A 21,378-nucleotide genomic window follows, 5' to 3' on the forward strand; every position below is an offset into this window, starting at 1 on the left:
TAAGCAGTTAACAGATGCGCACAATAACCAGAGAAGCTCATTTTTGATGTCAGATTTGCATACTGGTGTTGTGTTTTAACACTTCAGAAGGAAGCACGACAAAGTCTGAGGAGTGACTGAGTTGTTGAGCTGAGGGAATTTGTTCCAGATGGAAACCCTGTATGTTTGAAAGCTGCCACCGTGTATTAACCCAACATTAATAGAAACACACAGTACTAACTGCAGAGCATTGACTTATGCTCCACCATCGAGTGCATGCATCAAGCTGTGCATGAGAAGTAGGCAGGTCAATAATCAAACCATTATGTGGTCATTAGTTTTATGAGTGTAAGTGTTAACTACAAACGTCTGTTACTAATGTGCAATGATCGTGAGCAACCTGCTTAGGTGTTTGCCAGAGCACTGTGCTTTTAATCATTCCAACTGTGTGCACAGGGGAACACTGAACCATCTGGCTTCTCCAGAATATTAAATAACATGATGATCTTTGGGTCATCATGGTTTGTCAGAGCTGTTTACGCAGCCAAAGCAGCATTATTAAAGATTGAGAGATACATATTGATGGAGGCTTGTATGTAACAATCATGATTCCACTTTCTGCAATTAATCAAAACTGATTAGCTGTGACATTACCAGAGTAACTCTTGTGTTAAAGGTCATCCAAGTGTCTGCAAGCCCTGACATTTATATTCAACTCAAAACGGAGTCATTTAAACCATGTTTTAAGCCTAAATGTCCTCTGATATCCTCCTGAGCCGCGTTCACGTTCGCACACATCACACCGGAAAACCACACACACTGCACACAAGCGCTCGCCCAAGGGCACGTGCACGGTGTGTGTTAGCATTGCTATGCCCCCGGCATCGCTACTTCCATTAGTGGACTTTTAGGCTTAAAACATGGTGTAAATGACCTCTTTTCGAGTTGAATATTAATATCTGGGCTTGCGGACCACACGAGCAGTAAGGAAGCATGTTGTGTTTTTGTCTGTAGTTTTATTACGTCTGAAGAAGGGGTCACTTTGGCTGCAACACTGTTTACCCCTGAGACTCCAGAAGTCATGTGTGGACTCAAACACTTTCACTCACCCCTCCATCGGCATAGTGGTGAGTGGATAATGAGTACATTTTCATTTTTCGTGAACTATCCATTTAATGCATAAAGTCCAGCGCTGCATACCAATCACAGGTAAATGTTACAATCACACTAATTAACCACGTCAAACATGGACATGTAGCAGATGAGAGATTCAGGTATAATGTAGCCGCATCTTCTGTTGTATTCATACAGGTATGGGTGCATAAAGTGGTGACTGGGTTATTACTGACAACTCTGAAAGAAATTATTGATTCGATTTGAACTGGTTTAATGTTTATTTTACCACTCAGGCTAAACTTTAACTGTAGGTTTACCAAATCATTGTAAAAAATGAAGCCAACATGTTTAAGATAACAATGAATAATTGTGATGTAAAGGTTTATAAAAACAATTCTGATTATTTGAGCTGTGACCAGGCAGATCTAATCTGTGCAGAAATGGCATCAGGTGAAATTGAGGTGAAATCTGACATCGTTCAGGCCAAGTGTCGGCTTACAAAGATTTGAACAAAACTTCACTGAAACTTAATAAAGGCTTTGTAATGATTACCTCAGGTGATGCAAAGCCTAAATATTCCCAGTCCCACGTTCCGCCAGCGAAACTGCAAGTGACCAAGACACACAACATTTAGCCAGAATACAAATGTGAGTAACTTTAAGTACTATACACCTAACTAGTCTCATTTGATCATTTCAACTGGATCAGTAATACAGTTTCTCTCTTCTCTAAAGATTAGTCTGTATGTTACCTGCGCCTGGGGGCCTCAGGAGAGTCATTGGGGGCCACACCCCTGGCTACTGAGGCCAGGAACTCCAGCCTCTTCTGCTCTACCAGACACGCCGCACGGATGATCTTGTGACGCGGCGTCCTCAGGTAAGGCCGATTGACTTTTTGAGCCAGGTCCTCAGTAACCATCTCTAAATCAGTCTGAGGAGAGAAACACAGTTGGCTGAGAGATCTTTTAGCAAACTCAAAAGAATGAGTGGTTTTAGTGTCTGAATGCACTCAAAGTTTAACTTAATGTCTAATTTATTCCAGACTGGGATGTTCAAGGACACTTAAGAAATAGCCCTTTAAGTGAACTACTTTTACTGCTACAATGTATTATCAATCAATTTTATAAGCTTTAACAAAAATTATAAGAGCTATGTGAGCCTTGCATGGTCATTTTACAGAATTTGAAAAGCCAATAGTGTTAGGTAAATACAATTTGTGTCTTTCCATGTGATTACAAATAATATAACACTAGATCTTATAGTAGAAGCTGAGATGTGCAGGTATAATTGGGGTAGACTGTGAAGCTCATGAGGTTGAAAGCTTTAGTCCCACATCTTTAATGGCCCATACAAGACTGGCTGCTGTGAACACTTGTCTTTTTTCTCAACACTGAAACCTGCATAAGCTCGTAGATCTCTTTCTTTGTGCTTTTGGGCTCCAGAAAGAAGCCGTAAGGATAAGAGCACTTGAGGATGCGGCGAGTCTTCAGAAGTTCTAGGACCGCATCTTCAATGAAGGTTGTGTCAGGTGGTCCTCCTTCCCCTGGGAACAAGAAGTAGAGTTTCAGATAACAAAATGAATACCTGCCTTACTTTTGTCAAATACAGCCCTGAATCCATCCTAAATCACAGACACTTCGAAGCAGATCAGTGCTAAATGAGAAATTCTGCACAAAGCATAGAGAGGAAAAGCTACAATGTGCTTAGTGCGATGTAGGTACTGTTTCAAATGACTCTAGGGATCTAGGTTGATGGGAAACAAGGAACTGTCCAGGTGAAAATAGGAAAAACATCCTCCTGCCCCTGCCCCTGCCCCTGCCCCTGCCCCTGCCCCCCACCATTTTAGATCTACACATGCGGGAGCCATCATTTTAGACTGAGAATCCTTCTCAGGGCAACGTATCCCCAGGATTCATTGCGCTTCTGTGACGTAGCGTTTTTCAAAGAGGTAGTGGCGTTAGCGAGCGAAGATATGTAAACAGAACGGCTAATGGTACACATGTTAAAAAAAACAGAGGGACATTACAACTTTCTTGTTGTGTCCAACTGCAGCTCTGTTGCTAGGTAACAGCAGTACGGGTGGAAAAGCTGGTGACGCAGATGATGGAAATATTTTGTGGACCAGATCGTCTAATTTTGGTTCGGCCTTCGTGGTCTATGAAGGAGGCGGTCCTCGTGGGCTGCATAGACCCCTTAATTGGGACACAGGTTTAGAGAACAAAACCTGCCATCAGTCACTATATGATGAAGGAAAACCTGTGCAACCTTCAACTGAACAAAACTCCACTAATTACAGAGTTATGATCCATTTCCCTGCAGACTTATGTAGATACCACCACTGCCGTTATATCTCAACTGAAATTTCAACTGTTGAGAATCTGAACTAAACTCGAGGATGCTAAACAGGTGGACAGTGCTTGTACAGACGAAGGTTTAAAGGACTCAACAAACTTTTTACACAAAGCACGGCCTTATTGTAACTTAGACACGCCTGCTGAATAATAACCAGACTCACTGTTGTTAATACATTATTGAAACACCTTTGTGTTTCTTCTCCCTCCTGCACATGTCCCAAAGCTCAGTATCAGAGGACCAGATTAAGATGTGTCTAAATGTGTAATGAAGAGTGATACTGTTGTGCAGACTGCTGACTCACTTCCACTTAGGGCTCGACTGAGCTGCTCCATCTTCTCTTTGGCTGTTTTTAACAAGCGCTGCTCCAGCTATTGTGCAGAAGACAGAAGCTGTTTTATGTGTGAATTATTGGAAAAAACATCTTGAGAGAACTGTTGGACTAAACACTGAAGAGAATGCCAGAATATGAGGCTAAACAAATTTAAAAGTGGGAGCACTAGACCTTTTTTTAACGAGGTTGTGATGTCTGATTATTGCTTCCATAACAAGCCCCAAAACGTAGGACAGTCTCTCCAGTATTATTATAGATGTACAGGATACAGAAATATTGAACATTTGACAGTATAATGCCTCAGAGAGCACAGCCGCATATGCAGACATGTGCCAGTTAACATCCACTGAACATTATACAAAGCAGACATCACATCATTAGAAGGCAAAGTCAGAGGTGGTTACCTGATAGCTGTGCTCATGGTTCTTGAAACGCGTGTAGTAGTGCATAAAACGGTCGAGTTCCTGAAAGCTCTTGTGTTTCTTCTCTGCCTGAAAAACCATGATGAAACACCAGTCACAGTCAATAAACTCCCGAGAGTGTTGTTCCCCCTCACAGGCGTGTGTAGGTACTCTGGCTGAGAGCGGCCCAAATAAGTCAAAATAAGTGAGTAGTGCCAGAGGTGAAATCAGTGCTTGTGATTGGGAGGAACGCTGGTGCAGACTGAGAATGGACTTCTTCTTCTTTTCAACTTTAGATGAAGGTACGTGGGATTGACAAAGGTTAATGTATATGTTAAAGTGTTCTTGCTTATTTAAGCTGCATAGAGTACATGTGTAGGCAAACTGACAAGCACTATTCTTCGACATTTTCAAATATCTATGTTTGGTTCAACATACTTTTTCTCCACAAAAATTCCCTTGGACTAATGTTTCAATCGAAATACTAATCTTGGTGCTTTGTTACACCATCATGTTTTTGCTTCTTTAAGTTGAGTATTAAGAATGAGCCAATTGACAATCAAATTGATTATCAAGTTCAGTTGAAGCGTTTATTATTATATGCAGTCCTGTACAATAAAATTCTTTCTTTGCCTTCCACTATGAATACTGTGCTTTTAAGAAGTTATAGAAAAAATATCAAAGTAAGAAAAATATAAATATGTGCAATGTAGTGCAATACAGTGCAATGGCTGAGAAAATCATTGCCTGTGCTGATGTTTCTTTAGGAAGTGGTGAGTAAAAATGTCAATGTAAAAAAAGGTGGTTGTTATTTATTTCTAAATGTGTTAAAGGGGAACTCCACCAATTTTACACATCAAAGTCTGTTTACAGGTCTTACGAAAACATATGGGAAGAAGGTTTTCTGTGGCTCCAGAAAATCTCGTTTTTCTGATCTGATAAACTGCCTGGAGTGATGTCATTTAAGGTACCACTGGGGCTAAAGACTAGAAATTTGAGTTTGCATGACGATGAGAGCTTGCTTTTAATTCCTGCAAAAGACCCAAGGCTACATTGCCCTCTACCGGCATAACACATCCAAATCGCTGGCCAGACTGTCAGGTGTGTGTGTGTGTGTGTGTGTGTGTGTGTGTGTGTGTGTGTGTGTGTGTGTGTGTGTGTGTGTGTGTGTGTGTGTGTGTGTGTGTGTGTGTGTGTGTGTGTGTGTGTGTGTGTGTGTGTGTGTGTGTGTGTACCTCTTCAGTCATCTCCTTTGACTGCTCTTCCACCTGCTGGATGACCTCATAGCGGGTGCAGCGATAGTAGCCTCCTGTTGACGAGCTGTGCTTTTTCCACTCTTCCAGACAGATCCAGCAGAAGTCATACTTACACTACAGGGACAGGATGAAGATATTAAGACTTAAATCTGCTCTGGTCAGCCATCACATCTAAACTGGTGAGCCACTTACAAATATTAGACCAGCGACTGTATAATGAGTTGATTTCTATTTTATGATAAAGTTTTTTAATAAAGTCAATGTGTGCCTTCTATCACTGGGTCATGGTATGTGAACACACACATGGTTTATATGTATTCTCAAATGATTGTTCCCCCAAGTTAAAAGACTGACGAAACTAACATAGTGTGACTACTCTAAATATTACATTACATTACATTTCATTTAGCTGACGCTTTTATCCAAAGCGACTTACAATAAGTGCATTCAACCATGAGGGTACAAACCCAGAACAACAAGAATAGAGAAAGTACAATTTCTTCAAAAAAGCAAAACTACAAAATGCTATAAGTAAGTGCCATTTTAAGTGCTACTAAATTGTTAGTTTTAAAAATGTTATTCAAGGTATAGTCGGAAGAGGTGTGTTTTTAGCTTGCGGCGGAAGATGTGTAAACTTTCTGATGTCCGGATGTTATTTAGCAAAGACCTGTGATTTGAAACAAAATCTAAATCCGCTGCTTTCAGTCTTTCATGTCTTGAATTCTCTACGACATGAATTAAGGTCTGCTTAGAACCATATCTTTATTAAAAGCAAACTAACTTTTAGTTAGGTCATCTGTATTATTATTGTGCCATTATAATAATCGTAGATTCCTTTCTATTCTCTTCCCATTTTACTGTAATACCTTCTGATATGTTTTTGTTGACGATTTTTATTATGTAGCACATTGATTCTATACCAGCTATGAAATCCCTTCATTCCTTATCTATACCTCAAATCCTTTGAAGGAGGAGGAAGCCAATCTCAGCTGACACTAGGCAAGCTGTTGTATGAAAAGGGCTATACAAATGAACTTGACTTGGCTGTAAACCCAGTAACCTGGGACTCAAGATCTACTTGCCTGTCTCAAGCTTCTTACTACCAAATAGCAGTTGTTTGAACCTAGCAGTGGATCCTGAGCCTGCTGCCGCTAGAAGGCACCCAACTTGATTTGAGATCAGAAATTCCCATTGCGTACTGTAGAACAACAGAACACTACAGCCCCTCTAATCCACAGCCTATTTGGGTGTAAGTGATTTTGCTCCCTGTGCAACAAGTACTTCTGGGAGAGACAAGTTAGCCAGAGCGACACAAAACCCTAAAGGCTGAGACCTCTGTTGTCCTGGAAACACTCTGCTTATATGGTACTTCAGAAAAATCAATGAACGGCAGGGGGGCATAAATGGAAGGACACAGAGACACAAAAAGACAGTGGGTGAAATGGAGAGACTTCAGATAAATAAGTGTGAGGCTGCACTGGAGGGAAAGAAATGGCAGCGAAAAAGACAAAGAAATGTTCCTTGGCAACACTGAGTCCTGTGTTTCCAAGCAACAGGGGTAAAGCCATTTCTCAACATATAATAACAGGTCAAGAGGCTGAGCCCTCTGCGGCCTTTCAGCTTGTGAAAGCTGCTCCATCTCTACCAAACTAATCTCCATCTCTAGTCAGCCTCTTTAACCAGGACAGAGACAGTGACAGGGCTGTCACAAAGACAAAAGGAGTCTGCTTGTGTGACTGCACTGGGCTGCTTTCATGGCCTGCCCTCCAGCAACAGTGTTTGTCACAGAGACACAGTCAGGCATCATGACTGTGCGATTATCAGTCTCACACCGTCTGCCTCCACCACTCAGCGAGTGTCTTTTTATCTCCATCACCTCTGTTTTACTCTCTGTTGTCTGTCTCAGTCAGATCGAAGCTCCTGACTAAGTACAAGGCTTACTGGCTTCCCGGCTGTTTGATGGATTGTTTGTGAACATGACAGTATCATAAGCAAACGCTTGTAAAGGGAATTTTTAGAATGACTGCGAAATGCAGAACTTGACTTATAGCAGCTTAAATGGGATCAGGCTCCTTTTCACCTTTACAACTACATCACAACACCAGAACAAAGGAGCATCTTACTTGTTCATGTCTATAGAATAACGTTGGCACAACACATCACAGCCTGATAGTGACGCCCAAGGCAAATTCAAAGGGTCACCAGGACCATAACAATTCACCCACTGAGGATAATTAATATCTTGACAAGGACCAATGTGTTGCCTTTGAAAGACATGCTTTAATGCTTTATAAATACTCTGCTTAAGGGTGTTTACAGTGTGTCTCTTGTGTGGAAAACTTAATTTTCCACTCAACTGTTTGTTTACACAGAGGATATTATGGAGCCTACAAATACTTAGCTGTCCCATAATTGCACTATGTAAGCTATTCTGTACCCACAGAGAAGAGCAAAGGCATTAAAAAAAATATCTGACATGAGGTTATTACACATAATGAACTCCATATATGAGTTCAATATGATGTCAAACCTTCATTTTGTAATTTTGATAAAACAACCAGATTTTCTAAAGCAGCTTAAAGGTTTCCCACTAAATAAAATTGAGCACATTTAGCTGATCAGAATCCCTGTGCTGAGCGCTAAGGGAGCAAGAAAAACAAGCAGCAACACAAAAGTGTTTGGATCACACAGAAGAACATTTGTGAGACGCAGAACAGGTGAAAAGATGCTGGAAGAGTGCCTGACGCCATCTGTCAAGCATGGTGGGGGTAATGTGATGGTCTGGGGCTGCTTTGGTGCTGGTAAAGTGGGAGATTTGTACAAGGTAAAAGGGATTTTAAATAAGGAAGGCTATCACTCCATTTTGCAACGCCATGCCATACCCTGTGGACAGCGCTGATTGGAGCCAATTTCCTCCTACAACAGGACAATGACCCAAAGCACACCTCCAAATTATGCAAGAACTATTTAGGGAAGAAGCAGGCAGCTGGTATGCTGTCTGTAATGGAGTGACACAGTCACCAGATCTCAACCCCATTGAGCTGTTGTGGGAGCAGCTTGACCGTATGGTACGCAAGAAGTGCCCATCAAGCCAATCCAACTTGTGGGAGGTGCTTCAGGAAGCGTGGGGTGAAATTTCTACAGATTACCTCAACAAATTAACAGCTAGAATGCCAAAGGTCTGCAATGCTGTAATTGCTGCAAATGGAGCATTCTTTGACGAAAGCAAAGTTTGAAGAACAAAATTAATATTTCAAATAAAAATCATTATTTCTAACCTTGTCAATGACTTGACTACATTTTCTATTCATTTTGCAACTCATTTGATAAATAAAAGTGTGAGTTTTCATGGAAAACACGAAATTGTCTGGGTGACCCCAAACTTTTGAACGGTAGTGTAACTGTAATTCTTATTGCTGCTGGTTATCCCCACCAAGGAGGTTATTATTAATTGGTGGAAGGATGCAGTATAGGTCAGGAAATAACCCCTGAGATACAATTGTCAGATAATTATGAACTGCATTAGTAAGACAGATATGTAAAACGTTCCAGACAAACTGACCTTAGCACACTGCATGTGGTTGCAGCCCTCGTTTTTTTGTATGGGGGACTTGCAAATGGCGCAGGGCTTGGAGTTACTCATCAACCATAAGCAGTTGGCTGCATCCTCGTAGGCTTCGCTCACACCCGCCACTTCAAGAGGAGGAGGGAGAGGTAAACAGAACAAATAAAGGCATGATCAGACAGAATGAGAATGGCTATTAACCATAACATCTAAACAGGTCACTGCAATGAGTGGGAAATTGTCCTGGCTGACTAATATGGATTGCTTATACATTTTGCTAACATCTCCCAAGACGCTCATGCATCCATCCATTTTCAAAGAGAATAATTGGCTATTATCACAGCACCTCAGATGTGCCTTTTGAAAAATGCAGAGATAAAACAGAATCTGGGGGAAATGAAGTGGAAGATGGTCCCAAAACAAAAAAAATAGCTTTTTATCTTCTGACTGTCACTTCAACAAAGTGGCATTTGCAAACAACTTGGACCATCTTAAATGATCTATTTGTCTGCTCACAGTCCAATTACTGCTTCAAGACATTGCATACTTGAATTTGAATTGGGTTAGGTATAAACAGTTAGTAATGACTGTGGTTGAGTTCGCGAAATTTGACATCCAAAGCTATCCCTTGACTGCAACACATAAAATCCAGGAAAGTAAGGTGAATGGCTGATCAACTAAACTTCTATTCATTTGCTTACATTTTTATACCCTGTTGTTAATTAAGTACTTCTATCTATTTGATATTATGGATTATTGATAGTAGAAATGATTAAAATGATAATAATAGAATAAAATAGCTCATTTATTTCTGTGATTGCTTGCCTGTCTATATAAGTAGCAGTGTTGGTTGGCATGTAAATCTACCATAGCAAAAAGCAATAGAAGCAAGTAAAAGTACCAGAAAATCCAACTGGACACAGGTTTGTTTACTGTTAGCTCAATTAGCTGACAAGCATTAAACCATTTAAGAGGAAAACTTAGCCCCGGAGTTACAGCACAAACCAAGAGGAAGTCATGAGAGAATATGGCTCAGCAGATTAACGTCTCATTCCCCCTGGTTGTGCGCACCAGTGAGGAGTGTAGAAAGCAGTAGTATGTGTTGCAGTATAAATGCGAGAGGGCAGACTGCAGCACACAAACAGGATTCTTCACACACACAGGTGTTATACCACTTACAGCTGATAGCAAAGTTATCTTAAATAACTTAATAATACCATTTTCCTATGCTTAGGAAACTCCAAAGCCTCTGAAAAGTCCTACTCCAAACAGTTTTTCGCCCTCAGGAGCTCTCTCAAAGTGCCCATATTGTGCTTTTTGTGGTTTTCTCTTTCCTTTAGTGAGTCATAGTGTTTTTCGTGCATGAAAAAGGTCTGCTGGGTAACAAAAGCCAAAGACTGTGGAAAAAGAGGTGACAAAGAAAAAGATGTACCCTTTAAAACGTCCTGCTCTTGTCTTGTGAAGATGATTTCAATAAATAAGATAAAAAATGACTCAGAACAAACTTACCAACCCTACTTTTAAAGAGGCACAGAAGCAATGTACAGTACAAGACAAATACATATGCTGAGCATTGCAGCATGAAGACTTATTCTAGTAGACAATTTCAAATTAATATTTTAAACCTGTAAATGACCAAAATATGGGCTTTTAATGACTAAAGTGCTTTTTGAATATTAATAAAGACCTAAACGGAGTAATTCTTAGAAAACATCATTATTTTAACAACTTTCACTTGGAGCAACTAGGAAGCTTTTGCTTGCATAGACTATGATATTATTCTGTTATAAAAAGAGCCTGAACTCAGACATTTACATTCAGGTGTCTAAAATACCCAAACTATCATAATTATTGTCAATACTCACATTCTTGAGGCCTCATCTCAGAGACTTCCTGTTGCCACAATTTCCAGATATCACAGTCGCAGGGCTCATGCGCTACACCTTGACACTCCCTGTAATACACACCGACAGATAAGGACAGACATTACCACCAGTGACATCAGAAGACAGTCAAATTCATTAATCAACATCAATTCGACTTTTTTGCTTTTAAATTAATTACTGCATTGAACTATTAAAGTTGGACCTGTGTCACATCCAGTTCCATAACCAAACGTCAAATCAACAGAAATCTGAACCTGACAAGTGAACCTAATGGACACTTTGACGAACCATATAGCGAAATAAGTGAGCTATGTGGTATTTAACAGGGTCTAGGCCATGATATGACAGTGAGGGAGCAGTCAGACCATTATTTGGTCCCGGGCTGGGGGTGTAAGGTTTAACCATGTCCTGGATGTAGACTGGGCCTGATCCGTTCGCAGCAGGGTAAACAAGTACTAGTGTCTTGATGCGGATATGGGCAGCCACTGATAACCAGTGAAGGGAGCGAAGGAGCGGTGTAGTGTGAGAGAACCTAGTTTGGTTGAAGACCAGTCGAGCTGCTGCATTTTGGATGAGCTGCAGAGGTTGCATAGCACTAGCAGGTAGACAAGCCAGGAGGTAGTTGCAGTAGTCTAGGGGTGAGATGACAAGAACCTGGACCAGAACCTATGCCGCCTTCTTAGTGAGAAAGGGACTTATTCTCCTGATGTTGCTGCAGCAATGTTGGTGGTAAGGGAGAGTTGACTGTCGAGTGTCACACCCTGGTTTCTTGCGGTCTGGGTGGGGGCTGCCGCAGAGTTGTCAATAGTGATAGTAAGGTCATGGGTGGGAGAGCACTCCCTGGAAGGAAAAGTAGCTCGGTCTTGTCAAGGTTAATTTTCAGGTCAGTCAGACAAGCAGAGATTTGTGCTGCTACCTGTGTTTCAGACTGGGTAAAAGCGAGAATTAGCTGGGTGTCATCTGCGTAGCTGTGGTAGGAAAAGCCATGTGAGTGAATAACCCAATCCCATTTCACCCCTTCTCCCTACCCCTTATCTTGAAACGGAGTCACAAGGGGTAGTGGTTGAAATCTTCCCCTACAAATTGGGATAGCCCTTTAAGAAGCTGTTACATCATCAGTAGTCGTCTATGTAAACAGATGAGAAAAAAGGAGGGGACCCAGGACGGAACCTTGAGGGACCCCAGTAGTGTGTGGTTCAGACACAGATCCTCTCCAAGTTACCCAGTGGGTACGGTCTTTGAGGTAGGATGTGAGCAGGGAACGGCAGAGCCTGAGACACCCAGGTCCTGAAGGGAGGAAATAAGTATCTGGTGGTGCACTGTGTCAAACGCAGCAGAAAGGTCTAGAAGGATGACTACAGAGGAGAGAGAGACTGCTCTAGCAGTGTGAAGTTGCTCGGTGACAGCAAGGAGGGCAGTCTCAGTTGAGTGTTCTGCCTTGAAACCAGACTAGTCAGGATTAAGAAGGTTGTGCTGGTGAAGATAGGAAGAGAGTTGATTAAAGATAGCACGTTCAAGTGCTTTGGAGAGAAAAAGAAGAAGAGAGACAGGTCTGTAGTTGTACAAAATATTTGTACACTTAGTAGAGAAGAGAAGAAATAGTTCAGCAGTTAAGAAACACAGGTGGTACTTTTTTATCAAAGAGCTTGTTTCAGATCTGTTCTGCTCTGAACAGTTACATGTCTACGTTATCAGACTGTAAAATAATTTTCCTCATGCTCTCAGGCTTCTTGAACTGCTGTTTGGCAAACTTCAAGCAGGCTGTTATATGCCTTTTACTCAGAGATGGCTTTCACCAGCCACTCTATCATTTAGAAATGATCGATGGAGTGCTGTTTTTTTGAAGAGATGGTTGCCAACAGAGCTCTCTCTGTTGGAGAGGCCACTGTTGGCTCCCTGTAAATGGCCGTCAGTTCCTCTTTACTGGGTTTGACATGACACCAAAATCTCAGAAGAGTCTGGATTATTTCAGTCTTTTTCTGTTTAACAATGACACAGCACTTTGGAACAATGATATTAAAAATGACAAATTATCAAAACATGTTTCTATTTCATCATATTGGGGGAGTGTGTTAATAAATTGCAAAGAGGGTGAGTGTACTGTCTCCCACATAAACATACATAGACGGACACGTGTAATATTTTTCTATTACAAAAAAACATCCTATCTGTCTTCTTGTCAGACTGACAAAAAATGTATTCTTGGCTTCAAATGTTTTGTTTTTAATAACCTCTATCATTACATCATCATTACAGTTTCTTGTGCAGTTCCCGATCAAAACCTGCCTGTTTGGAATGGGTTGTTTGCTTGGCCTGGGGTGATGCTGGTTGCAGCTTTCTTTCAGAAAGTTTATGTGACCTGCAGTAATTGAGCCACTTCAAAGTGACACTGAAGCCGCACCACGGCTGCTGAACAAAGAGGCGTTCACCTGTTTATTTAGAGTTTGGTGAAGCTCTACTCAGTAGGCAGAACCCCAACATAGAGAATCATTTCTTGTCGTGAATGCACCCGTTGTTGTTACGTACGATGTCCCAACCACGGCTGTTACAGAACACTGGTCACCTGTTTGTTCAAAGTTTATTAATATTGAACACATCGCGTGTCAAAATCACACCAAATTCGACACTGCACTTCCTTGAGTGTAAAGCCGATGAAGCCGATAAGATGAACAGTTCTAGAGATAAGTGTTCCATATACAGACAGACAGATAGAAAACAGAAAGTTTGGAAAATAGAAGTTATATAAACGTTAACATTTTCAAATACAAAGTGAGTGCACTTTACTGACCAGCAAAAGAGGTGGCCTTTGCCACAGTCTACTGCAGGGGCACGAAGAAGGGGGAAAATAAGAGGGTCTGAGGTGGAAGCTCCAGGACCCTGGGTGTTGAGTCGCACAGCCCTTTCACACCCTGCCATAGGACACCAGCGGATTGCTGGATTGTTCTCCACAAATGCCTGTAACAGAAGAAGCAAAGAGTAAAATCAATTGGCAATTCAACAGGAACTGTAGATAATTTAGAGGGTGACGGTATTATACTTAAATCATCCACAACATTCGAAGTTGAAAATTTGACAGTTTGTGCTTGAAAAGATCACTGGGAAAAAAATTTATTTGCACCTGTTTACTTTTTACAGGCTTGCATTTGTGCACAAACAAGAAATCTGAAAGAAAACAAATGCTGATAAAACATGTTAACCTCTGTTATAATAATCTCCTACACTATTGGAATTGTTTATTGAGTCCAGATCATCAGGACAATAACTATAACAGGTCATAAATGCCACCCTATTTTATGAGTAATTCAAAAATGAATGTGATGACTGTGCCTTTACAGCTTAAATAAGAAAATGTTCATGTTTCGATGGCAACTCATATTGGCTGTTCATTTATTAAAGATGTTTATCTCTTGGACTTTTCGGGTAGGCACAGTTACAGGTGGGAAATAATAGTTGGGTTGAAACCAATCTAAAGTAAATATTTTTGGCTGGTGATGTTGTGTGACGTGCTTAGAAGCTATCATTTTTCAGTTCTGCACTGAAATGAAGTTTACACTGTTCTGTTCCTTGCAGTGTGAGTTCCCAGAGTAGGAAATCTGACATTTTGTTCAAATTAATAAATCCTGTTTACGAATAAACTTTACACTGAAAGTACGGGTGTATCCGAACCGAAGATTTCCAATACAGGCCTTTCGGTACGGGCCTTTCGGTACCCACGTGTACCGAACGAATGCAGCGGGTCCACGTGCGGAACTTATTTGTGTACATACGGGTCTCAAATTCCGAGGGACAACTTTAGCAAAGGACCGGATGTGCTGTAGGATCGTGGTCATGGTGACAGCAGACAAACAGGAGCTTGAAGACCCTCCCTCATCATTTAAGTTTGCTGTGTGGGAACACTTCAGTTTCACAGTCACTATAATGATGACGGACAAAGACAAGTAATTTTTTTAATTAAAATGAAATGAAAATACAGATATTTAATCATGATAATCACACAATACAATAATGGTGTTGTTTAAGTACAGTTCCCTTTCTACATGCTGCACCTTAATGGATATTGGAGTGAGTTATTTTGTTAATTTTGTTATTTTACTTTTGTAAAAATGACTTAGGTAAGAAGAGACAGCCATAGTTAACCAGGGTTGAATAAAAATAAATAAAAAATCTGTTTAATGTTTTCTGTTCCTTGTTTCTACTGTACCGTGAACTAGAGGAGTCATGTGTTTTATCACTTGAGGTGACACTGTGATTTCAATATTTTGTGCAGTGGGATCAGCGTTAAAGAAATCTGTTCACTATGAGCACATCTGTGTTTTTGATCTGATCTGGTTTACCTTGATGTCAAACTGCAGGTATCGCCTGTCCATCTCTCTGGACACCACACTCTCTATGACTTCCACAGGTACTAGCTGGTAGCAGTCAAAGGCCGGGCAGAAGATGTTATGGGCTTCACCCTCTTGGATCTTTAGATTTAGAAATCTGAAAAAGAATGATATATATTGCAGTGAAGGGTGGTTGATATCCCAAATGTACTCAGTGTATTATAGCTTGGATGCAGTAAAGGACTATAAGGTGCAGGAATGAGACTTGCTTTGCAGTTTTGTTTCTCTCACTCTCCCCTTCAGCTCTCTCCCTCACAAAGACACAGAAAAAACATACATGTACACAAACTTGCCTGGCCATCTAGAGTACTCTCCTGGGCAAGTGTATGTGATATATAAAGGTGAGACATGTTTTTGTATAAATAGGGGGCAGGGAGAGGGCCTGGAGAGAATGAAAGACTGGATTTGCCAAAGAGATTTTATACATGTTGAGTTCAGGAGCAGTGATGGAGGATGGGAGCAAACAAACTGGTTTAGAAAAGAAAAAGCAGTGGATGCATCATCCGTTGAAGAAACAGCAGTTATCTGTGAAATATGCAGCAAAACTGAAGGAGGCAGACAGCACCACAAATTTGTTTCACCATTTGAAATCCCACCCCCTACTGAACGAAGAATGCCTGAAACTCCCTTTGATGCATACAGTCACACCATCATGATGACTAGGTGGTAACTGTATTGATACCAATATTGGGGGGAAACCGAAGGCTCCACAAGCTTGTCCCTTGACTCAAAAATGGATTCTCAGTTGTGTTGAGGAGCACAGAAACTTGTTTTTTTAATCAAATTTGTTTTGGTTTATTTATGACAAAAAACTTAATGAAACGCATAGAATAAAGTCATTTTGATTGAATATCACAGTTCTCAGCTTAAATTTGTTTTGTTTTTTTTCCTGACAGAAGCATAGGTTAGGGTTTTTTAAAGAAAACATGCCTTTTAAACCTTGGGTGGGTTTGGAAGTTCTTTAAAAGCCTATCTGTGCCATTGCTTGATTTGAATGAATACAGTTTTATTAGTTTTAGCTTAGTTGTTATTTCCACTGTGATTTTAAAATTAATCTAATAGAAACCACTAATGATTAAAAATAATAATACTTTAAAGCAGACATATGTTTAATGGTCAACTGGAATCATCATAGTGATGTCGTTGTATGCATCAAAGGGGTAAATCATGGAGGAGGAGATTTAAAAAATGTGTGTAATAAAAATATCACCAATATGTCACTTAAATATCATTTATGTTGTATCTCCCAGCCTTCCAAACAGCCATTGGATAAAAAGAAAAGCATTGAGGATCAGTGGAAGTACATTAAGGACATAGCAAGGCAATCCACAGAACTTGCAGGCCAACCCAAAACATAGCTTACCCTTCCCAGCATGCTCTGCAGAACTCGTGGCCACAGGACATGTCAACAGGTTCTTCAAAGACGGAGATGGAAGACATGCAGATTCCACACTGTAAGACAAAAGAAAGAAGATACTAATTGGTTAAAGTCCATTTAGTTACATAAAACCTCCAATAAAAATGAGTAATTCGTGAATCTCTCTGTTTCAATTTCTAAAGGTCCTTCATTAAAATCGATGCATTATTTTGCATCACACTTTGAATGAAAACCCCCTGAAATTTAACAAACGAGAGAATAGGCTGACGAAGCTATCTTAAATATATATCAATAATACTGAACCAAAGGCCACCCAAGGCCAAGATGATGACCTCTCCTTTTGTTTTGGAATGGTAAGATATTGAGTTGTGTATTGTTCATTGAACAGAAATCATCCATTATACCATCCTTTCTACCCTTCCTCCTTCCCTTCATCAAGCTCACCACTAATACATGGTTAAATGGCTCTTGGATCCTCGTGTTTGAATGTGCACACCAGCTACAGGTTCTATGGTCCAGAACCGAATCAAATATACTTTAGTCTTTATTTCAGTTTACTAATTAGATACTAATCATCAGATGTATTGTTTTCACTCTCACTGAATCTTGAGACACACGGATACACACACAAACGGGCCTTGTTTCAGAGAAAGACGGACCCTCACAAAAGATATAAAGGATGCAGTGTACTTGAACAATGTAAGTATTGACTTGTGGAAGAGAAGAATGTGACATAATCAACTGTAACCTTTACAAAAGGCTCTTAAGTAGACCCAGTCGATTGGCCCAGTTCAAGACACGCCCTCTCAGAGCCATGACAAAAGATAGTGTCAGACAAATGCAGCGGGTAATTTCTCAAAGAGCAATTGGTAAATCAAGTGTGTCGACTTCAGCTATCATCTATCAGTTTAGTTCACATTCTGAAAACACTGGATTGAAACATCCAAAGGTTAAATGATCCTCTAAAGAGATTGGACACCTCTAATTTTCCCCACAGATGTCAATGTATTTTTAAAAGCCTGAAACATCCTGGTCAAAAATGTCAGGAGTAAAACTGTATAAAATTACAGAAAATTATGAAAATTACAATACAGTCTTCAGTATCGATTGCAGACGTAACTGTTTACGAGTATCACAACAAGCACAACCACTCAGATTTTGGATGTTAAAAAGCTTGTGATGAAGCTGTTTTTGCAGGTTGCACACAGTTTAGTTGCTGCCCAAAAAATGTACCCATACCTTCAAGCCAGGCTCTAATCAGATGACACGACAGTGAACTTTGCCCTTCTATGCTGCTGACCTCCTCTGGGACACTGATTGTTATCCAGCACACTTGACACCCTTGTTGGCAGTCTTCAAAACAAATTGCGAGCAGCATAAAATCAGCTAAAGGCCAGGGGCCTCATTTGAGCTCCATAAAAACAAACTTGACGGGACAATGTGCACACCCGTATGGAAACTCTTATCCATGCGTACAAACACTTTAGAGATGGGGAAAATTGCCAACACAGATGGTGAGGTGGCAAATTGTGATTAGAGAGAAATTAAATGTGAGAGAGGAAACGTCTTGAGGCCTCTTTCACTTCATATCACACGTTACTTATAGATCCACTTAATCGTAAACATTCCAACCAGCAATGTGATTTGTACTTGTGCTACTGAGCCATATTGATTTCATAAGCATCTTTCAACTGGAAAAGATATTATCCAACTGAAATCTCAAATCAATTTCTGCTCAGTGTTTCAGGCACCGGCTCACCATCACATTACACAGCCATCAAACATAGAGGAGCAGGCCGGACTGTACTCTGTATGGTCGGTTGTGGAGTTCGTGGACAGTGTGTATAAACCAGGCTTGAACGAGAATGTTTGAGTCCTTTCAATTTAACCAAGTTATTAAGGCTAACTGAACATTGTTTGTAGAAATCCCAAATAACATGAAATAGCATTAAAGAATTGCGGAGCAGAACATAACAAGTTGGTAAAGGTCCCATGTTGCAGAAAATTCGATTTGCATGTCTTTTTTGATAATCGAGCAGGTCTAGGTGCTATGTAAATACAGTGAAAGTATCAAAGTGCTAAATCCACAGCAAAATAGAGAAATCTCATTTTCAGAAACCCTTAAAACGAGACGTCAAGACCTCTGCAACTTTGTGATGTTACAACAGTCACCACCCTCAGCCGAGCACAGCCCACCCCAGACCTACTGTCCGAACTTAGCGGATCTCGTTTCTCCCAAGTGTTTAAATCAAATCTGCTACATTCTTATTTGATCTCTATTCAGGACTTGTTAGTGTTTTGTTTGACCTGCTGATCAGGTCAGCTTTTAATCTTATTAACATTATTCTTAAACCTATTGCTGGGTTACTTTTGCTGTATTAAGTTGCCCTTTTTTATCAACTGTATATTTTATGAGTTATACTTCAACTGAAAACCAGCTATTATTCACAAATAAGACTGCTGTGAAAAAATGGGGATATCCCAGACAAAGTCAAGGTAATGTTCCGAGCATTAAACAGGGGGTATTCTGACTCTCTAGCAGCTGGGGGGCAATAGGTCTCCATTATGACCTTGCACATTTGCATATTTACAAACAGAGCTGTGAAGACTACATGTCCCATGAGGTGTTTGCTGCATAATCACATTTCAATGACTCATGCTTACTTGTTAAAAGCTAACTAAATATTTGTTTTATCTTTGTTTAACAAGGCGCTAAAATGTGACTTTACAGATCATATTTGATATGAGTTTATGTTAGCCGCAGAGTAAAACTAATTAGAGACAGCCACAGCAGCAGTCATGAAGCCTTGCTTTAAATGTACCATCAGTATCTTATTTTCCAATGTAAATTAATTTAATGACTAGTTCCTTCATGTTTAATGCAGAGGGTTGCATCATACCTATTTTACAGTCTACATTATTGGCCTATGGAGCGTTTCAATCTTGCTAATAAAACTAATTACTAATACCATTTTTTGGAAATAATTTTAATACTCTCTTTATGTTCAGAGCTTGCCACAACATAAGTAACAAACCACTGTTTCTCTGAGGAGTAGAGGTGGTGCTTGTGTTTATATTGGTGAGGGAGAGCACTGGCATGAATGCTAATGATTACAAGGCTGGGAAATAATGCAGCATTATGCAGAAAGACAGGTGTGGTGATGAAATTTTAAAGAATTCAGCAGAAACACTTCAGGAAATCTGTTGCACCATGGGGACTCAATTTAAATAAACATTGTTGCACAGTTTTTACGGGCACTCTGCTGGTTACTTTTAGTGTAGTTCCATGCAAGCTTTATCCTTGCTCAGGAAAACATGCTGCTCACTGAGGCTACTCATTCTGTGCTTCAATTCTGTCTGATGGCTCTTCGCTGATGAGTACGGTTACATGACACACTGAAGATTCTCATCTATCATGTCTACTATTGCCAGTTACAAATGTCCATCCGTCTGAAAAAAAAACGTCATCTGTGTAAAAAAACTTCTTGGTCAAACCTGCATCCAGTTCAGGGTCACTATAGCTGCTTCAAACATGCACTCAACTCCAGATAATATCCTAAAATTATCTGGAAATGAAAACACGAATTTCTGAGTCACAGGCTCTGGACAATATCTGGAGATTTTTCTGCCAACCCCCTCAAAAACTTGCATGAGCCCATGAGAGCAGGAGATTATCCGGAGGATACACCTCAAGCATTTTCCGGACTTTATGTCTGAAAATGTCTTAAATGGCAAATATGAACCATGTCTCCATAAAGGAACTATGCACTACTTTCTCATTTGCATTTGTCTTACAAATGGGGCTCAACACAGATGTGGCTTGTTGGAGAGTAAGCATTTCATTTTCTCTCTCTTGACAGGGAACCTCAAGACATATCTCACCAGGGAAGACTCCTCGTCAGCAGGCATGAGGCTGATTTGGTCTGGGGAGGAAATGGAAGAGCGGGTTGTGCGTGGCGTCCTGGGCGAGGGCAAGGTGTCCCAGGCATTGCAGCCACTTGGAAGTGGGTTGGGCATCTGTACCCCTGAGCGTTGGCAGCATTCTTCCGCATTGTTCATCCAGGCCTCTAAGAGCTGCTCTCTGTCCCAATCTGTTGCAAAAGAGTAAAAACATACAGTAAGAGAAAGAAAGGTTAAGATGTAAACAAAACAAACAAAAAACAGAAGCATAATTTAAGTCAATTAGAACCCCTTTTGTTTTTTATTATGAACACATGAAGAACAAAGGGGCATGAAGAATGAGTTTGGACAACCTCCAAGAAAAAAATAAGTCAAGTGAACTATGAAGTAAGGCCTGGTGCTTATTGATAAGAAGGCAGACTTTTCATAGAACACTTCTTCTCAGCTAAACTCCCACTTCAGCCACACAAAATGTAGTCACATGAAAACAGTTTGTTTCAGTCCATCCCATACATATTTACGACCCATGTAAGACTATTGTGAGATTTGATAAGCGCGGTGCTGAATCCACCAAAGCTCACACAAATCCCACTCCTGTGGCAACTCTACCACATAAGCCTTTCAAACAACATAGACCTGCTGCCATCTGGTTTTCTCTTTCAGAATAGCTGTTCAATCTCACATTAGCAGAGCAACAGCTTTGAGAGTTTTTCAGTATAAATATTGAATGACTTGTGGACTGTGCTGGAGTGCAAATATTCTGACGAAAAAGTCGCTGCCAATAATAAGAAACATGACCCGGTCAACTGTGCAATTAGGCCATTATCAGC

General features: G+C 40.4%; 1 protein-coding gene across 2 annotated transcripts in view; it reads right to left on the reverse strand.

The window, feature by feature from the left end:
- Positions 1 to 21,378, reverse strand: part of LOC118113542 (ankyrin repeat and IBR domain-containing protein 1) — a 38,642-nt gene that overhangs the window by 8,446 nt on the left and 8,818 nt on the right. For both annotated transcript variants that reach the window (XM_035163342.1, XM_035163343.2), the window contains exons 6-17: positions 20,531 to 20,739; positions 16,634 to 16,722; positions 15,223 to 15,367; positions 13,677 to 13,843; positions 10,868 to 10,956; positions 9,000 to 9,130; positions 5,417 to 5,551; positions 4,185 to 4,271; positions 3,751 to 3,817; positions 2,492 to 2,637; positions 1,847 to 2,025; positions 1,648 to 1,699 (exon numbers count right to left, since the gene is read on the reverse strand). In XM_035163342.1, the coding sequence (XP_035019233.1) occupies positions 1,648 to 1,699; positions 1,847 to 2,025; positions 2,492 to 2,637; positions 3,751 to 3,817; positions 4,185 to 4,271; positions 5,417 to 5,551; positions 9,000 to 9,130; positions 10,868 to 10,956; positions 13,677 to 13,843; positions 15,223 to 15,367; positions 16,634 to 16,722; positions 20,531 to 20,739 (1,496 nt within the window). The remainder of the gene's footprint in view (positions 1 to 1,647; positions 1,700 to 1,846; positions 2,026 to 2,491; positions 2,638 to 3,750; positions 3,818 to 4,184; positions 4,272 to 5,416; positions 5,552 to 8,999; positions 9,131 to 10,867; positions 10,957 to 13,676; positions 13,844 to 15,222; positions 15,368 to 16,633; positions 16,723 to 20,530; positions 20,740 to 21,378) is intronic.

Source organism: Hippoglossus stenolepis, chromosome 8 (assembly GCF_022539355.2).
Source record: "Hippoglossus stenolepis isolate QCI-W04-F060 chromosome 8, HSTE1.2, whole genome shotgun sequence".
NCBI lineage: Eukaryota > Metazoa > Chordata > Actinopteri > Pleuronectiformes > Pleuronectidae > Hippoglossus > Hippoglossus stenolepis.